Source organism: Hydra vulgaris, chromosome 11 (assembly GCF_038396675.1).
Source record: "Hydra vulgaris chromosome 11, alternate assembly HydraT2T_AEP".
NCBI classification, from domain to species: domain Eukaryota; kingdom Metazoa; phylum Cnidaria; class Hydrozoa; order Anthoathecata; family Hydridae; genus Hydra; species Hydra vulgaris.
The window spans coordinates 39,873,943-39,893,331 of NC_088930.1; the positions used below are offsets into that span (position 1 = coordinate 39,873,943).

General features: G+C 29.0%; 2 protein-coding genes across 2 annotated transcripts; one reads left to right on the forward strand and one right to left on the reverse strand.

Annotated features, from left to right (window-relative positions):
* Window positions 1–3,611: 3,611 nt before the first annotated feature.
* On the reverse strand, window positions 3,612–5,860 carry LOC136087024 (uncharacterized). Its single transcript, XM_065809529.1, has 5 exons — window positions 5,856–5,860; window positions 4,998–5,180; window positions 4,439–4,674; window positions 4,183–4,359; window positions 3,612–4,066 (listed from the first exon to the last, which is right to left on the reverse strand). Exons 1-5 carry the CDS (start codon window positions 5,858–5,860, stop codon window positions 3,999–4,001), a joined length of 669 nt encoding a protein of 222 aa, XP_065665601.1. The 3' UTR covers window positions 3,612–3,998.
* Window positions 5,861–12,765: 6,905 nt separating this feature from the next.
* Window positions 12,766–16,166, forward strand: LOC136087635 (L-rhamnose-binding lectin CSL3-like). Its single transcript, XM_065811059.1, has 3 exons — window positions 12,766–12,923; window positions 15,410–15,697; window positions 15,795–16,166. Exons 1-3 carry the CDS (start codon window positions 12,869–12,871, stop codon window positions 16,103–16,105), a joined length of 654 nt encoding a protein of 217 aa, XP_065667131.1. The 5' UTR covers window positions 12,766–12,868; the 3' UTR covers window positions 16,106–16,166.
* The last annotated feature ends 3,223 nt before the right edge of the window (window positions 16,167–19,389 follow it).

Genomic DNA, 19,389 nt, shown 5'->3' on the forward strand with positions numbered 1-19,389 from the left:
TAACTTTTTGCCTGAGCTTGTCACCTATCTCAGTTTTCTTGAGCCTATTTCAGTGTACTGTACTTCTTGACAGATTAGTATTTTCTAGATTTACACCAACTTATTGCTGATTGCAGCTACTAATAAAAACAGTACAATCAAGCAGATCTTTATTATCTTATGAATCACTTATACATACCATTATCTTAGACTTATTTGAACAACTGAATCTATCAGCTAAATCTTCATTATCTAAAGAATCTAAACTACTTTCAGATCCCCAATCAGATCAATATCTTTTTAAGATTTAAAAATGTATGTCGGTCAAAATGTATGAAAAGACCCTTTGGTTCATCTGTTTTACTGCATTTATTTTCATTTCCCCTTTACCTCTTGCCTGCTCCATCCTCCTAAACCGAATATGCTTATTTACCACTGACTTCTAGAATGCTTGGACTTCTCTAACTCTTTTGTAATATAAAGTTTCTAAAAAAACCCTACAATACTTTAAACATCTATTACAACAAAAGAAAAACACATCACTGTTCAAGGTTCTCGCAGGAACTCTGCAGATTAGATCCCTGTTCTTGATCCCTGTAGATCGACATCTTATTGATATTAAAGTTAAAATAAAAACAATTTATTATTATGGTTCTTATAAAAATTTTTACTTCAATGTGTCTCATTTTTTACACAAAGGGGTGTTGTTTTATCTGTATGTAGTAAAAAAGGTCGTTGTTACGAATAAATTACACATTGACTTTCTAAATCTTCGAGAACAGCAAATCTCGTGTAAAGTTATGTGCATGCATCTAGAAAATGCAAAATTGTTGAACTTTATGAAAATTTAGAAAATTTTAGCTATTACTTATTGGTGAAAATGATGTAAGGAGATTTTTTTAGTGTTATGTTATTCAGTTTCTTTAATCAAACTTCTATGCTAGGGAATTTTTTTTCTTCTTCATGTACTCTGTACTCATTTGGTGCTTTCAATAAACTCATTAAAAAAATAAATAAAATAATAATAATAAGTTAAAACAATAAACAAAAGTTTAAATTTATTGGTTTTTTTGCACATAGTTTTATAAAAAACTACAAAGCTTTATAATCAATAAAAATCTTTTTATCTCCTACGTTTGAAAAGTTCAACTTTAACGAGACATTGTTTATAAACAACTTTTATTGAATTATTTTAAACGCAGATTGTGTGGAACAATCTGCGTTTAAAATAATTCTAAAAGGGTGGTCTTGTCGACCTTTTGTCTACACGTATAATAATGCTCTAAATGTTATGTCAATCATTTTTATATCATAGTTATTTTTATATAATTTAGGTGGTTCTCCATTTGGTTACTGCGTGGCACTGAATCAAGTTATAGTAAAACTAAAGCTTGGTTTGCGATAGTTTTAGGAATGTTGTATAACAACTTAGTTTTATAGTGGAAACATATTCTAGCGTAAGTCGCACAACTTAACGTCAGTTGTACAACAAATTTTGTTGCAAAATAAATGTTGCGGAAATAGAAACAAATCAATTTCTGCAACAATTGTTGTTCAACAAAATTGCGCAAATCACTATTAGAAACCATGCTTTAGCTTCTTTATGGAAATTTTTTGTTGTTGTTGTTGTTAAGAAGAAAAAAAAATTCAATAAAAACAAATAAACGTTTATTTAATGATCGTTTCTTTTTTTTTCTTTTACAATGATTTTTGAATTATCCATTGGTTATGCATATATATAAATAATGATTTTGTTTCCAGTTAAAGAACACTTGTTATTAAAATGTCCAATGCAAACAAAAATGGATCGTCCATAAAGTATGTACGCTCGGAGGGGAAGAGGGGGTCTGCAGATGGCGTATATGAGATGGGAGGGCAGTGGGTTGATTATATATGAAAGGAGACTCCAAATTTAAAAAAATATCATAAAATGTTAGATAAATAGGTTAACAGCGTAGGTACTATTAAGGAGGTGGAGTGTACTCAAAAAAACGTATTGTAAAATGCGCGCGGGGGGGGGGGGGGCAACAAAAAAAAAGCGTACGTACTTTATGGACGACCCCTAATTTTTTGTTGTTGTTGATAAATTTCGATATTTTTATAATTCTTCATTTCCAAAGGAAATGCAATGTTAAAAAAATGTCGAAACTTATTAAGAAACTTATGTAGACTTAATCAGTGTTTTATTAGGGTTATCCAAGTTATCACATGGTTGGAGTTTAGTAGGTTAAAAATGGGTTTTAGAAAAATTTTTTATTGATTTGTTGCGTTAGTTTTTAGTGAAATAATGAAACTTCTATATTTATGAGATAAATGGATTTGGGGCTATTTAATTTATGACTGTTGCACTCGAGTTATTCTTGTGGGCTTAATAGTTAATGACATAAAACCTAGACGTTAAAAATTTTTTTATTTTTTAATCTCATGGGTAAAATCACTTACAAAATTGCCGGTTTTTTTCCTCAATTTATTACTGATTATAATTTTAACGTAATAATATGTTTTTAAATAATAACAAATGAAAACAAAGCGTTTATAAATTTGTTTGTCGTGGTTTTTTTTAAGATTGGGGTTAGTCGCAACACATTTTCAAAAACTTTCATTTCTGTACTTCGATTTTTTTAAATATGCAGGGAAATAAAACAAATCTTAGAGACGTATTAATCCAATATCGATAGATATATTGTAAAATAAACTCGCAAAATTAAAAACATTATAGTTACATAATGTAAACTTTTTATCATTAGATATATTGTAAAATAAACTCGCAAAATTGAAATCATTATAGTTACATAATGTAAACTTTTTATCATTATACTTTTTAGGCAATAATAAAAATAATAAAAACCATTCTTTATAAAGCACTCCTGCAACCCCTTACTTGTTGCAGCTAGTCACGGTCTCCTCTAAACCCCTAACTTCTGTGAATGTTTTCTGGTTACAATATAAAGTGTTAATTCTTTGAAATATATTTCGTTTATACAAAAAAATTAATTTTTCTCATTACAAAAAAAAAAATAATTGAACCTTTTCTTTTTAATATATGTGATGATTTATTGAACTTAACCCATTAGTATTTTTAAGGACGTTCTTTTAAGGACGTGTCGGCACTTAACGTAAAAAAAAAGTAAATATTTAAAATAATACATATTTTGAACCTCTTGATTATCACGGAAAAATAGGGTTATGGAAATATATAAAAAATTCAAACTTGACTACATAATAGGGAAAATATTAAAAATATGATTAAAAACGCTATTCTTTAAAATAATATTTTATTAAATTATATAAAGATATTTTTTATAAATTATTTTCAGGTCTGTGGTAGTTTACAAAGCAATCAGGGTGTAGAGCAACATCACAACTTTCACATCTAAAATTGCTTCTGTCATGACAATATTGGCAGACTCCTTTTACGTCTGTTTTTGTAACAAAGTATTTTTGTAACAAAGTGTTTTTGTAACAAAGCTCTGGTGTGGTCGTACCTAAAATAATAATTTGATTTTACCTTTAAAATAAAAGAGTATTATGATAAGTAAGTTTTGTATAAAAAAAATTGTTAAAAAAAATCATAAAAGTTGAAAACCTGATTGCTTGCTTGCTGTTGGTAGATAGCCTGGATACCTCTCTCTCTGGGGAATTAACAAGCTGTATTTATGGTCAGAGTGATTCATTAACATAAGTTCAACTGACTGTCGAATAAATTCCAACAATGTAATCTCATATACCTTCTTCTCTTCTTTTCTCTTTTTCATCTTACCCTTGTTTCTAATAATCCTTTGCCTACTCTTTGCAAACTTGGATAAGCCAGCTGCATTAAGATTATCTTCAAATTTCCTGATCCATTAAATATCGGTTTCTCCAAGTGTAGCTATACAATCGCCAAGCCTGAATCATCTGCACGTTTAAGAACCATGTCCAGAGTGACCAATACCACTTTTTCAGACGGGTTGAGATGCTGTAGTTCTTTGTATTCTGGTTACACAAGTCAATTCCACCCATTGTCTTGTTGTAGTCAATCACCATACGGGGACGTATGAAAGCTTGATGTATGCCTTGTCCTTGCCACTGTACCTCTCGCAAATACCTGGTAAATAAAAGCAATATTGGAGCCTTTATAAATTTGAGATTTAGAATTATAAATAACTTGTATTATTTCAAACAAATTTTAATTTTTTTAAACTTTAAAATGAAACAAAATACCTGCAGGGTTAGGACCAGTATAATTACTCGCAAGAACTTCAGCTTTGCTATCCATCCAGATGGTTACACAGTTGTTATTATCATAAACCGATTTCATAGTACCTCTGGTCATTTCCTTTTTAGCCTGCTTCTTAGTAGGCATCGGTACACCTACAAGCCTGTTCTGCCGGACAATACCTGAGGTAAAATGTATTTTTAAGATTAGGCTAAACAAAAAAATTTCAAAACATACCAAATAAACTATCAAAAAACTAACCTACAACGCCCCAGCCATGTTCTCCCATATGATCAAGAAGATCAAAAGATGTAAAAAGATTATCACAGGCTACTTTGGTCCCTTTCTTCAAACCATACTGTTTAGAAAGACTCAAAACAACATCTGGGCCGTGACCTAGCCCATTGTTTTTAATTTTTGTTTTCAACCCAGCATCAGGCTGACAGGCCAAAAGTTCTCCCTCAGCAGTTGCTAGACACCAAACCTTGCAGCCATACCTATAAATAAGCTATATTATATATGTATTGCTTTACTTAAATCGAGATTAATTTATTGTTTAAAAAAAAGAAAATAAATATAACGAAAGAAAGATTTTACCTTTCAGGCTTTTCTCGAATGGCTTGTTTCAGTCGATGAGGTCAAAATATCTGACCATCGTCTCATCGACACTAACAAACTTTTTACGACAGTAACAAACAGTTACATACATAACTGCAATAGAGATTAATAAATTATCCTTGTTCATAAGGCCTTCTCTGGGTAGAAAAGGGAAGAGAAGGCCTTGTTCTAAGGCCTTCTCTTCCCTTTCCTGCAACCATACTTTGAGGACATATTGGAAACATTTTGTATGAACTTATCACCTAGAAACAAACGTAAAAAGTTGTAAGGTAGAATACAATCATCGTCAACAAGTGATTTCATAGTAATTTCTTGGAACTCTGGTACTTTAGCTCCAAAACAAGGACCACAAGTGTTACGCCAAGTACGGACTTTGTTTTTTTTCCTAAAAATTTGTTTTAACTTTAAGTAAAATACATTTTTGATTAAATAATATTCAAAGTTATGACATAACTTTGCATAACTTATGTACTTATCCTTTATTATCCTTACATAACTTATGTTTATTATCCTTATATAATAGGGTGGAGCGATTTTCATAGCAAAAAAAAAAGAGTTTAAAAACCAATATTACTGAGACACAAATCAATGTCTATTAATTATAAGATAAAAGTAAAAAAATATTTTTTGATTTTGATGAGATCTTGAGTAGGGTTTCATAAATTATGGTACCAAGCAATGCTGCTTGGTACCATAATTTATGAAAATCACTATTTTTCAAAGCGCGTACTCATTTTCTTATGTAAAATTAAATTTTAATTTGAGTTTCCTTTTAGTGTTTTTTAATTTGAAAACGTTTTGGTAAGGCAATTGACACTTTTATATATCATTATTTATAGCAATTTTAATTTTTTTAGAAAAGTGCAAATTCTAAATTATTTTATTTTTATACTTATGTCAAAGAGCGTTGTTTTGTCAGAAATTGATTAATTTTTCTTAGTGATAAGAGCATGGGAACACCCTCCCCCTCCCAAACCCCCTGAGCCACCTCGGAACAAATGAATTTATGTCATCGTCCTTAATGTAGGGGAAAGAATTTTTAATCTAAAAATTACTCAACCTCATATTTTTTAAATTGCTAAAAGGTTTAAAACTATTTTCAAAACTATTTTTTGTTAAATATTTTATTAAAAAAAGTACTTCTCATTAGAAGCGGTTTTCAAGTTTTACAGATTAAAGTTTTGAATAAAAAATAAAAAAAATACAAAATGTATAATTTTGTTTTATTTCTTAGTTAAATTATTTCAAGAACATCTTTCTTTGATTTAAAGGTAGGAATTTCTTCCCTGTGTATCATTCTTGTTCTAACAAATCCAACTCTTCTTTCTTGGCCGTAAACAATGGCAGATGCTTCCGTCACGCTTTTGACGCAGCGTTCTGTTGCTTGAGTGTGAATGCTGAATTTAGGAATTTTCAATGGATTTTCAATGAATTTGGAGACCTCCAATTTAGAAAGATTACATGTAAATATTGGTTCATAACAATCTTTTACATTCCAAGAAATTAATTCTTGAAGAATAGTAGCGTCAAGGTTAATTTTTGGAGATATTCTTTTTCGAACAGCAGTGTCTCCAAGCTCATTATTTCCTCTAATTTGTAAAACCTTATCAACACCAAACTTTCTTTCATTTTTATTAGAGCTAGTCAAGAGTGAAACCATAATACATTCACTATGGTTGTACGCAGTTCGTATATAAGGTGTAATAATATTTGCCACATTGACTGGCATTGTTTTAAGAATTTTAAGTTCAAGCAAAATGTGTCTTGGTCCGTCCTCCAGCAGATGTTTGGAAGAAATTTCAAAATAAAGTTTGAAATACATTTTGACACAAAATTGAACTAATATCTTCAAGATCTCCAGCTCACTGTATTTAAGGTTATGATTTCTTGTCCACAAAAACATCAAAGCCATACCTGTTGTAAGCCAGCGAGAATGAGACAGTGATCCATATTTTAGATTTGCGAGATCCGGAGAAAGTTTTCCTGACTTGATAGCATTTACATATCTGTAACTGATATAAGCATCAGTAGATAAACTTTTTATGTCTTTCTCATCAAGTTTTGGAAGCTCCTCTCCATCTGGCAGGGGTGTAAAATTATAATTTATTGTCATATCATTTACATACTTAAGGTTTTTGCAAACTGATCCTGTAAATCCGTCCTTGCTACTTCTCGGACCATCAAGGGATATAATTAAATGTCGTAGCTTGAGTTCATTTGTATGTTTCATGCAAATCGCCCAATAGCATTTATGTCCTAACATTTTTTCAAGATGGGTATGAATTCCCCCTGACCATCCTGTGTTGATATTAGTTGAATCTCCACCTAATCTATGCATGACTCAGTTGCCTTGTTTTTTTCAAGCACATCATAGAGTGCTTCAGATATTTTTTTTGCAGGTTTTTCCGGATGAAGGGCAGGTTCTGGCGTGATGTGAGCAAGATAACGTCCAGTTGGCTCCCAAGATACACTTATATGCTCCTCTTTTATGACTCTAAGGTGAAGTTTTCCGTATTTATCTGGAATTAACGTTTTGGTCCAGTCTTTTCTTCCATCATAAGCAATTCCAATTATATTTTCGTTACTACATTTATTAGCTTCAATAATTGTATTTTCTTTCATTACATTATTCTTAGCCCTTCGTATTTTATTTGGGTCAACAGAAAGGTATGACATATCAGGAGAAAGATAACCTGCAGCTATAAAATCTTTTATTATACCAGTGATTATAGCAGCCCCACCAACATCAGAAATATTACATCTTATTGCGGCTGATGCCGCATGTGTTATAGTCATTTTGTTTTGCTTTAGACTTGGTTTTTTTAAGTATCTTGTAACCAGTGATGCAAATTTTCCTAGTTTTTTTTCAAGCAACTTGTCGACCAAAGTTTTTGTTTCGTTTTTTAGTTGTGCAGTATTTACATTGTATGTATCATCAGTATCATCAATACCATTTTTGTTTTTTTCATGCAGATTAAAAACAAGTTCAGGATTCTAAATTTTTTAAACATGCAGTTTCTATAATATAATATTATTACTTACCAATATTGGTAAGTAATATTATATATAATAGAATATATAAATTTTAAATTTAAAAAAGTTTAATATATTTGAATCATTAAAAAGTTAGTTTTAAAGACTTTCTTAGATTGCGGTAATAAATGTTTTAAAACAATTAAAGAATTATATTCATGCTAATTGAGCTAACCTGAAATTTATTAAACTCATATTTTCTTTCATTTTCTTTTTTTTACCTTTTTCTTGCAGCTTCTTCCTGAATGTTTTTCCTATTTTCTCTTCTCCGTAGGCGAACCGATTCTTTATAATCACATAAACCAATTTGCATAGTAGAAATCTCTTTCTTTTTAAGCCTCTGATTACGAAGCCAAAGAAGATCAAGTACAGGAACTTTTTGTAATAGAGGGCATGAACAATAAACATGTGCACCTAATTTGCAGTTTTGGGGATCATTGCAAAATGATGCTGCCTCTGTGCATATAATGATTGTATGAGTACATGATATGATATCAAAGAGACTATCAAGCTCATTAGTTTTTTTGTTGGTTGCTTCTTTGGATGGTTTTGTGTTTTTTAAAAACCTGGATATTTTAAACCATAGTCTACTTATTTTTTCTGCTAGTGATTTTTCCGAAATTGTAACTGGTGGTTTAAACATACTATTTGCTTTGAACCATTAAGCTGTCACCAGTTTAGCAAGTTCTCTGCTTAGTTCTTTTGTAGCAAAATTACTTTTTCTACATTCAAATTCTATTTCTTTTCTTTCCTAAAAGGTAGATATAGATTTAGTTATTTATCACAGATAATTTATATTAAGTCAATATATATTTTTGATATAATATTTTTTGAAAATATTTTAGAAGTTAAAAAAAATAAATAAAAGCTAACCTTTAGAAGAATACCCATTTGAATTACTGATCTTTTTGTGAGTACCTCCGACAAAACAAGCTCTTTAACTTTTCCAACAAAGTAGACAATTTAGTTGCTAAACTATGTCTAGTTTTCACATTCGATGTATATTTACTCATTGTTAGTACTGTTATTAGAAATAAATTAAAAAATACACATTATTAAAAAGTACTTGTGATTAGAGTCTTTTTTATAAAAAACGTTTCTAGTATATAAACAAAGTAAATTTGAATTCTCGGGTATATAAACTAAATAAAATCCTGCTTCTTTCGTTTCTTTGTTTTGAAAATATCTTTCCTTAACAAAAACATGTATTTAAGATAACAATGCCTGTTACAATCGTATTGTAATTTTACAATCGTAGTTTATAAAAGAAAAATGTACATGACTGGGGCTAGAAGAAGACAAAATTAGTCTTTTCATTAAGCCCCGAAAAAGATAAAACATCACCATAAGGTCAAAATAATAACAAAAAATTTTTTTATCACATAGTTCATTTTATTACATATGTTCAATATGCATAATCGCTGAATATGCACAATACGCATTATAAAAACAAACTTTATGATATTTTGATAACTAGTATTTATTTTTCAAGGTAAGTATTACTAACCTTGAGAATTATACAGTTGTTACAACACATTCTCAAAAAACGGGTAATTATTTACAATAAACTATAAAATGTATAACTAAAAGTCTCAATTGCCTTACCAAAACATTTTCAAATTAAAAAACACAAAAAAGAAACTCAAATTAAAATTTAATTTTACATAGGAATATCAGTACGCCGTATTATTTTAATCAAAATGATTTTAGCGATGTACCCTAATCTTGAGGGTCCTCTTTGGAATTTAAATTCTTGACAGGTCCTAGTATTTTTGAATTTTTTTTTTCTAAACTATATCAACCTTGGACTCAAAAAAAGCAGAAAAAAATGCTTGTTTCATAAATAATAACTTTATTAAAAAATTTTTTTAGTGAAAAAAATACTTGCAAAAATATACCTTAAAACCCCCGTTTTGTTGAGGACGGGGGTTTTAATGAAAAAAACAACTCTACTTTTTTAATTTTAAATTTTTAATAAAAACAAATATTATTTTCAAAATCAGCATATTATTTTGCTTCTTTTAAGTATCAAGTTGATATAGTTTAGATAAAAAAAATTTAAACAATATTATAGACCCATCAAAAATTTATATGACCCATCAAAATTTATATGACCCATCAAAATTTATATGACCCAAAAATTTATATGACCCATCAAAAATTTATATGAAATTTATATTATAATTTATATGACAATATTATAGACCCATCAAAAATTTAGAATCCAAAGAGGAACCTCAAAAACTCATCTAAACTAAAATAAAAAAGAGTAAGGTTCTTTTTTCACCAAAAGATATTGATATGCTGCTCAGGCAAATCAAATTTCAAAAATTTTCAAAATCGCTCCACCCTATTACATAACTTATGTACTTAAACTTAGAAAAATATTTGAAATACCCTAGTTTAATGTGGACATAGTTTTACGTCCCTTTAAGAACGTCCGGCACTTACGGGTTAAGTTACATCACATATAAAACATGTGATATATATGTGATGATTTATTGAACTTAAGTTACATCACATATAAAATATGTGATGTAATCTAAGCTAACTTAGTTAACTTAAATTACATCACATATGTTACCTTGCAATTTTAAAAAGGATTTCCTTTAAAATCAGGTAATACCGATGCAACAAAGAATACTGGTGAGGAGATATTTTATAGGAAACCAGCTTATGGTGCACTATAGGTTAAATTAATCTGACCTTACCAGTCAGTAGTCAATAAATTAAAAAAAAGAAGATTGAAAATTGCAACGAAAACCAGCTTTTTTCTTGTAAAAACTCATGACCAAAAATTCTTTTTTTTTGGATGTTGGATGTTGTTGCAAAAATTATATTGGTTGTTGCAAAAAAGCACTATGTGTTTTGTAACAATAAAACCTTGAAAAAAAGCGTCCGAATTTTTAACATACGTTTAACCTAACCCAGCAAACATTTGGTCTAAAAAAGACGTCTTTATAACGTCTTTTAAATGTATTAGACGTTGTTTATTTCGTTTAAAAGACGTTCTTTTTTAGACTAAATGTTTGCTGGGAAGTAGCTTTATTTTCAATATTACCCAATAAAAATAACCCTTATTTTAAATGTTATCCAGAGTATAATGACTGCAATCGTACTATTTTCATAAATTATTGTTTTTATATATATTATATTTAATTTATATTCTTACTTGTTTCTTCCGTTTCCTTATTTATGTTTAATTGATTTCTTCCAAAGTTATTGCAACTTGGTTGATATGAGATAATGTTAAACAGAATTTTATTAGGTTAACTTTATGATTACAGCAGATATATAGATTGTTACTTTAAATTAATATGTTATTTATTGCAATCATAAATGACATTTAAACAATCTTTTTTTATTTACATTAGAAAATTCCTCACTTTTCTTTTCAAAATAAATTAGAACAAATTCACTTTTTTTTTCCAAATAAATTAGAAACAAATTCAGGGCTGGACTACCCGTTAGTTGAAAATGTTGTGCCTTTGAATGCAGCATCTCGCTATTTCTCTTCTGCGCTTTTATGTATAACTTTAGTAGGACTCTTCTTGGTGGATTAAATACTCGTAAGACATTCCAACAAATTTCTTCTAAATCTGATTCTGTTTTTTGTGTAAGGCTTCCTCATAAATGTCTTTTTTAAAGCAGCAATATTGATAAGTTGCTTGTTTCCTGTTGTTTTATGACAAGGTTTTAAACTCACCAAGCAATACCTTTGCTCTTCTTTTAATTTCTTTAAATTGCTTTTTAAAATGTCCTCTCCATCTCATCTGACTTAATGCTGAATAGATTTTCAATATCTTTTTTTGTCTATGTCTACCACGGTGTAGGAATGTTTAGGGTTGTTGTGATTAATATGCATTATCTTGCAGAAAATACTAGTCTCCAGTACTTTTTTGCGTTTTAATGTTGAGTTGAGTTATTGTTTGTTAAATAAAGCTGATTCTGGGTTTGAGTTAATGGTTGTGTCATTTGCATTTATATTTTATCGTAGAGTTTAGACTTAAAAGTTTACCAGTGTTGAAAATTGTTGTTTTTTAGAACAGGCTACGCAGTAGGCATGAGTAGTCCGGACGACGTCCAGATGTCCGTTAGACGTCCGACCCATGTCACCCAGACAACGCATGTCCACTGGGTAACGTATTTATACCGAAAAATAAGTCAAGCAACAAAATCATGTAATTTAAATAAACAAGTTTAGTTCATTTAAACTTACTGAACAATAAAATAAGAATATAAAAATTTTAAACCTCAAAGCTTTAAATTTTAAATAAGAGTGAGGGAGTTGGGATAGGAGTAAAGTTTTAGCTCTTGTTTGCGTTATGATTTTAACCCAGGTCATATAACTTGCCCTTCATTAATTTTAATATCAACTGTCTAGTTTCGACTTTCAACTTTCGAAAACTTATAGCACTTTTATGATACGTATCTTCAAGAAAATCAAATCACCCTGTTAATTGCGAACTTTATACTTTCTGAATTAAAATAACATAACAAATAACTTTTTGAAAGAACATAAGAAATAACTTTCTGAAAAGCAATAAAGTATAATATTTTAAAGTATTAACATATAAAATTGTTTATAATATAAGATTTTAAATTTGCAGTTAATATTTTTATTTGTTTCAGTTAAGGAAGTTTAATTCCATTAAGTTTAATTAGTTTCGTACCATTACATAACTGCATGTCCAACTAACTATTTTTTTTTGACTGACAAATTTAATTCGTATAGAATAAGAATTAAATAGATAAGTATAGCAATATCATTTTCCGTCAAATTTCATGCTATACAATTATATACAATATTTACTTATGTCACGTTATTATAATATTAAGCGATAAAGAAACGTACTTTATTTTATTATTATTCCATTAATTAGATAAAAAAAGATATTGATACGAAATATTATATAAATATGAAAATAATTTTATATTGCAACTAAAATTGACGAACAAAAGGCAACCATAGTAACCATTTTAGTATATAATAACAACTAAAAAGTCAGTTCTACACAATCTACATTGCTAACTTTGAAGATGGCAAAAGGAGTAACACTTGCAATTATTTTTGGTTTAATTTTTGGAGCTGCTGGTAAGTATACATTTTTTAATAGTAAAGTTTTTTTTTTCAAATGACATGGGGGTAAAACTTTCTCTCTGCCATTGTATAATCATTAACATCATTTAAACACTAAGTTTACTTTGTTCTATGTTGCTACCGTCATTTTATATCGGGAATATATATATATATATATATATATATATATATATATATATACATATATATATAAATATATATATATATATATATATATATATATATATATATATATATATATATATATATATATATATATATATATATATATATATATATATAAAATCAATCTTCCAATTTCTTTTATCATTGTGTTTTAGCTGTCAAAGTATATTAGCTCCGATTTAAGGGGTTATAATTTCAATTTTTAGCACATTTAAGGATTTCCTAAATATTACGTTATGTTCAAAAGTACCGAAACAATAACAGTAAAACATCTATAAAATAGTACCACATATCTAAATAAATAGTTTAGTTTTTTTAGTTGATTATAAGTTATTTTAGAAAATTTATTACATTTCTAAGAAATTCGTCAACTTTAGAGTTGCATCGATGCCACTTGTTATCACAATTTTTTCCTGATTCAAGACTTTGCCACACACTTTAAAAGTGCTGGTTGTTTTTGTTTAGATAGGATCAATTAAACAAAACAGTGAAATGAAAAGCAAATGTTACTTAACTGTAGTACTTGTATATAAATAAAGCTCCAATTTACTCTCATTTAATTCTAATCTATATAAGTATATTGTAAACAAAGAATGGTAAATATTAGTAATGTTATCAAAGAGTAAATTGAGTTTGAAACGAAATTAACTAACATTAACTACTACATAAATAAACTTTATATAGAAAATATAAGTTTTATCAGTATATATATGTATATATTTTTAAGTAATATTTCATATATTAGTATATATTAGTAAAGTTACATGAGTTCACAATGTATCATAGAGTAACAGCAATTGTTTAAATGCAGTTCATGTATTACCACCAACAGAAGCCACGCGCGGAAGTTACAAACTTATCAAGTTCTTGCAATTATTTTTATATTAATATATTGCTTGTGAGTATTTCAAGTTAAATACCATATCTCTTCAACTCATATTTAATATGTTTTCAATGAAACATAGCAGCCATTAAATATTTCTAACTTCTAATTGTAAAATCAATGAAAAAAAAGTTACGCATAGAAATATAAATGCTCGATAGTAAGCTGTGATATGAAGATCAGCTGTTTAGATCTCAATGCGATGCTCTTTTATCTTTTCTGAATTTCATTTGATGGAATTCGTCAGTTCTTTCCTAGAGGCCATCTAGAAAATATAGCTTTTGTATGACAAAAATTGGTGGAATGTCTGAGAGTCTGTAGATTCGTAAATTGTTTTATTTGAATCAAATTCATCAAATTAAAGCCATTAAAAAAGTTTAGTTTATATTTCTGTAGAATACGTCCTCTTTTTAGTTACGCTTAGATGTATAGTTTTAAATATACAGAGCGCATAAGCAACTAAAAGCTGCAGTTATATTGTTTTTATAATCCTGTGTTGAGCTAAGTATTGCAACAGTCAACGACATTATCATTGATAAAAATACTCGATGCATATTGCGGAAAAAACTTAATTGAGTGACGCAGGTTATAACTATTTAAGATGCTGGCAGAAGTACCAATTAGATTAATAGCTGTAATTAGATTTAAAAATATGATAATAATAATTACAAAAAAGCTACTAAATAAGAAAATAGACTAAAGTAATAGATTAAAGTAATATATAATATAACAAATAAAAGATTAAAAATTTAAGTTTATGAGAAGCAACAATGCAAATGGACTTAAGATAAACTTAAAACTACATAAAATATGACAAAATTCTGTAAATTAATTTGCCGCTGCAAAAACAAGGCCATCTTAAGTCCGTTTTAGCTGTTCCAAAAAAAAGACATTTAAAATTTTAAAATTAATCACAGCTTTTGATTTTTTCGATTAAGTCTACTTGTTTTCAGTTATTTATTACATTTATTAAGTATTTTAAACCAAAAAAGTTTTTTTTGCCAAAAAATGGATTTAGGGTAGTTTTGTTTTGCAGCAATGCAGTTATTTTTTTTAGGACATAAGATATTTGAACTTTACTCATAGTTGAATCAATTCCATACTTTGTGATATGACTTTTGTGCACCTAAGGAGTATTTTAAACCAAAAAAGTCAATTTTGCAAAAAATGAATTAAGGAAAGTTTTGGTTTGCAGTGACGAGGTTAAAAAAATCATGAGAATAATAAAATAGTAAATTAACTTTACCAATTGAAATATTTGCAAAGGAAAAGTGTAATTTACAAATTAAATTGACTAATGATTTGGCAAATGCCTATACACTGAAAAATTGATTTTATTTAAGTGCTTCCATAATATTATATTGCAGTGTTTTGTTTTATTAATTTATTAATTAATTATAAATATTTGTTGTAAAGTATAAATAATGCTTAGGTCAATCACAACTTCGTATTGCTCGAGCATGTGAAGGCAGCAATCTAAAAATTGTTTGCAACGGACAGGACAAAATTGAAGTGGTTCATGCAAACTACGGTAGAACATTGTCTGGTGTTTGTCATGGTGCCTATGACACAAACATAAACTGTAATAACCAAAAAAAGTCACTTGAAGTTGTTCTTGGAAGTTGTTCAGACAAGTCTTCATGTGTTGTTCAAGCATCCAATGGAGTGTTTGGTGATCCATGCGTCGGAACATACAAATACCTCGAAGTGCACTATCATTGTAAGTTTCTTGATTTTTTTAAAAAATTTTTAAACCCATTAAGCAACTCAAATGTTTTTATATAAGATCATTACAAAAAAAATTATTTATCTATAAGGTAAACCACAAGCTCATATTGCTCGGGCGTGTGAAAACAGCGATTTAAAAATTGATTGCAACGGCCACGGAACAATTGAAATAGTCAATGCAAATTACGGTAGAACATTGTCTGGTATTTGCCCCGGTGCACAAGACACAAATAAAAATTGTAACAATCAGAAAATATCAATTGAGATTGTTAACAAAAGTTGTGCAACAAAACCCTCGTGCGTTGTTCATGCTTCCAATGGAGTTTTTGGTGATCCCTGCGTAGGAACTTACAAGTACCTCGAAGTGCAATATCGTTGTAGAAGACACGATGTTTATTAGGCATGAGTAAAAAAACTGTAAAGTTAATGTATAATTGAAAAAATTTCAGTTTAAAAACAAATCTTTCTTTTTTTACTTTTTTTTTTTACTTTGTTGATATAAACTCTCATATCTTACCAGTTTTTTACTTTTCTGTTAGACACGATACTTTACCATTATTTTTTATTAGATAATAGGTTAAGAGCAAAATTATTTATTTAATAGCAGATTAAAGCATAAACTTAAAATCTTATATTCTAAGCGCCATATATGCTTATATTATAGGGATCACATATGGTTACATTTTAAGGACCGCATATTTTTATATTTTAGGGACCACATGTGCTTATACGAATTTAACGGTAAATAATTTTAAATGAAAATATTTACCATTATTAAGGTGATTTTTATCGACTGACAACAGAGGCGAAATTCAAAGTACATGTATCGACTGAGAGTTTTATGGGTGGGTTTCAGTTATGATCGGAGTTAGTGATGCCTTACGGTGATAAAGTAAAGTACTGACAGGCCAACCGGCGGAACTTCGGAATAAAGTTCTACCGACAGGTAAACTTGAGGCAGAACTTTGGCCTCGCTTCACTGGAATTAATGACGCTTGTTTTTAAATTACCAATTATTTTAAAGATCAATGTAAAAATTATTGTTAGAACTTTTATTATGTTATTATAAGTAGAAACTTTTATTTTCAAATAATACACAGAACTAAAACACTAAAACGTTCTAAATGACACATTTTTCAGACCAATGTCATCGATGTGGTAGTGTATTTAAAGTATAGTGAGGTACAATTATTGAATAGTTAAAACCTTAATTGAAGGATTCATTGGCTAAACTAACTTTGACTATTTAAAATGGATTTTGTCAGAGTGATCTTTTTCTAAAATAGTCAAATAAACTAAATATCATATTTATTAATTGAAATCTCTTTCAAGCCATTGGCAAAAAAACTATTTTGAGAAAAAAAAAATTATTATAAACTTATTTAAATTTTCAGTTTTCAATCAAATTTTGATATTTTGAACAAGGCTTTTTATGCTAAATATTTTATTTATCGACCATGATATTGAGTTTTTTATTTTAATCGTTAGATTTTGCAAAAAGTTTTTATAAAGTGTAGTACGCCTTGCTCTTCCATAAAATCTTTAATTTATTAATCCCTTTATTCAGCAAACTATTAGCATACTATCATGTCCGTGGAAAAAAGAGGAAGAGAATAAGAATGCAAATAACATCCCCATTTTATTTCATCAAGTGCTCTATTTTGTTGTTGTTGCAAATTGTTAAAAAAAGCAAAAAAAAAAATTATTTTGTATTCTAAATTGCCATATTTTTTAAAAACAATCACACCATCTCTTCCTTCTTCCCTCTTCCTATGAATTCTCATGCTATTGCTCTGACTATCTAATTTCTTTTCTTGTTCAATTCCAATATAGTAGGATATTTTTACGATGAAGTTTTTTTCACAACTTCAAATATTTACTTTCCAGTAAAAACCCCAAACTTCAACCATTAAAAACTTTGTATTGATATTGACAAAATGTTATTTGATTACAAAAAAGATTGTATTTGGTTCATTTTTATTTGGTCACATATAACTCCAAAAGGATTTTTGGTATATGGATTCGCAACCGTCAATCTTTAAAACCTTTTAGGAACGTTTAAGGTAAATTTAAGGTTAGTTTTAGTTTAACTAAAATTTGTCAACTAACTTTAGTTTGACTAAAAGGTTAGTTAATTAACTCTAGTTTAACCAAGAAGGTTTAAAAGAATGGTGGGAGAACGAAACTGAACATCGTTTTAAGTAGTAGTATAGTCTTTGCGGGAGGCTGAACAAACGCGAATTTCATAAGTACGAGCTGGCAAACGTGCGTAGCGTGGCAAAAGCTGGCAAAAGTGCAAACTGGAATAAATGCGAATTGACATAAGTGTGCCGAATAAATTTGTAAACATTGGCATAAGTGTGAATAGGCAAGGGCGGCGGAACAGTGGGGGCTTCAGCCTCCTCTCTTTTAAAAGTGTTGGGGGCTTTTGGTATAATAGCCCCCACTTTTCAAGTCCGTAAAACTTTTATTTCAAAAAAATTTTATCTTATTCTAATTCACAACTTCAAGCCACTAGAGGTCAATTAGTATTTTGTATTTGAAAGGCTAACTTAACGTATTTGCTTCGAATCACGTTTTACAAGCTTCAAGGGAGCAATTAGCGTTTTGTATTTAAAATAATAACTTTATGTGTTTGCTTTGAACAATGTTTTACAAATCACAATGGAGCGGTTTACGATTGTGAATATTATGTAAATCTATACATAAGCACATTTTACATAATTCACAATTCCTAATCTTGCGACTAGATTTCCTTTCAACTACGAAGAATCATGACGGAACCGTCTCATAAAAAACAACGAACACTGATTTCTTACTTTGTACATGACAAACATTTTTTAAACCCAACTTTACCAACGGAAAAAATTATTCAAGAAGGAAACGACGTTGAAAAATCTTTTTCTGCTTGTTCCTGCTGTGAGTGGAAAAAACAGAAATAAATCTTGCCGATATTGAAGAAACCAAAAAAATGTATGGCAAACAACTTAGATTTTTCAATGAAAAATGGATTATAAATTACCCTTGGATTTATCTACTTTATTCCAAAACGAAAGTATTTTGCTATATTTGCATTGGTGTTGTTAAGAAAAATCTGGTATCATTTTCAAAATGCGGTGAACAAAATTTTTTGAAAATTGGTTATGACAAATAGAAAAAGGCTGCAGAAAGGTTGAGAAAACACGACCTATCATCATTTCATAAGGAGGCACAGGAAAAAATATTGACACTACGCGCAGAAGGTTTAAAAACCATTCATCAAATGATAATTGAAATGCATGATAAGCAATGCGATAAGGATTGCGTGTGCTTAATTCAAGTAATCTCTGCATCAAAATGTGTTACTCAACAAGGCTTAGCTATTCGATGGAATGATGATATTGAAAGCAATCTTAATCAGCTGCTTCTAATGAGGGGTGAAAGTTATCAAACTCTATCGAGCTGGCTGTCAAACAGTAAGTACATGTCTCATGATATTGTTAACGAGATGATAGAACTAATGGCAAATTATGTGCTAAGAAATGTACTTAGTGCTATTAAATTGAGAATTTTTTATTCTGTAATATGCGATGAAACTCGAGACATTTTCGGTTTTGAGCAAATATCTATATGTGTTCGATCAGTTTCTGAAAATTTCTTGCGGGTGCAAAGTTACAATGGTGCTGCTTCAATGTCAAAGCATCT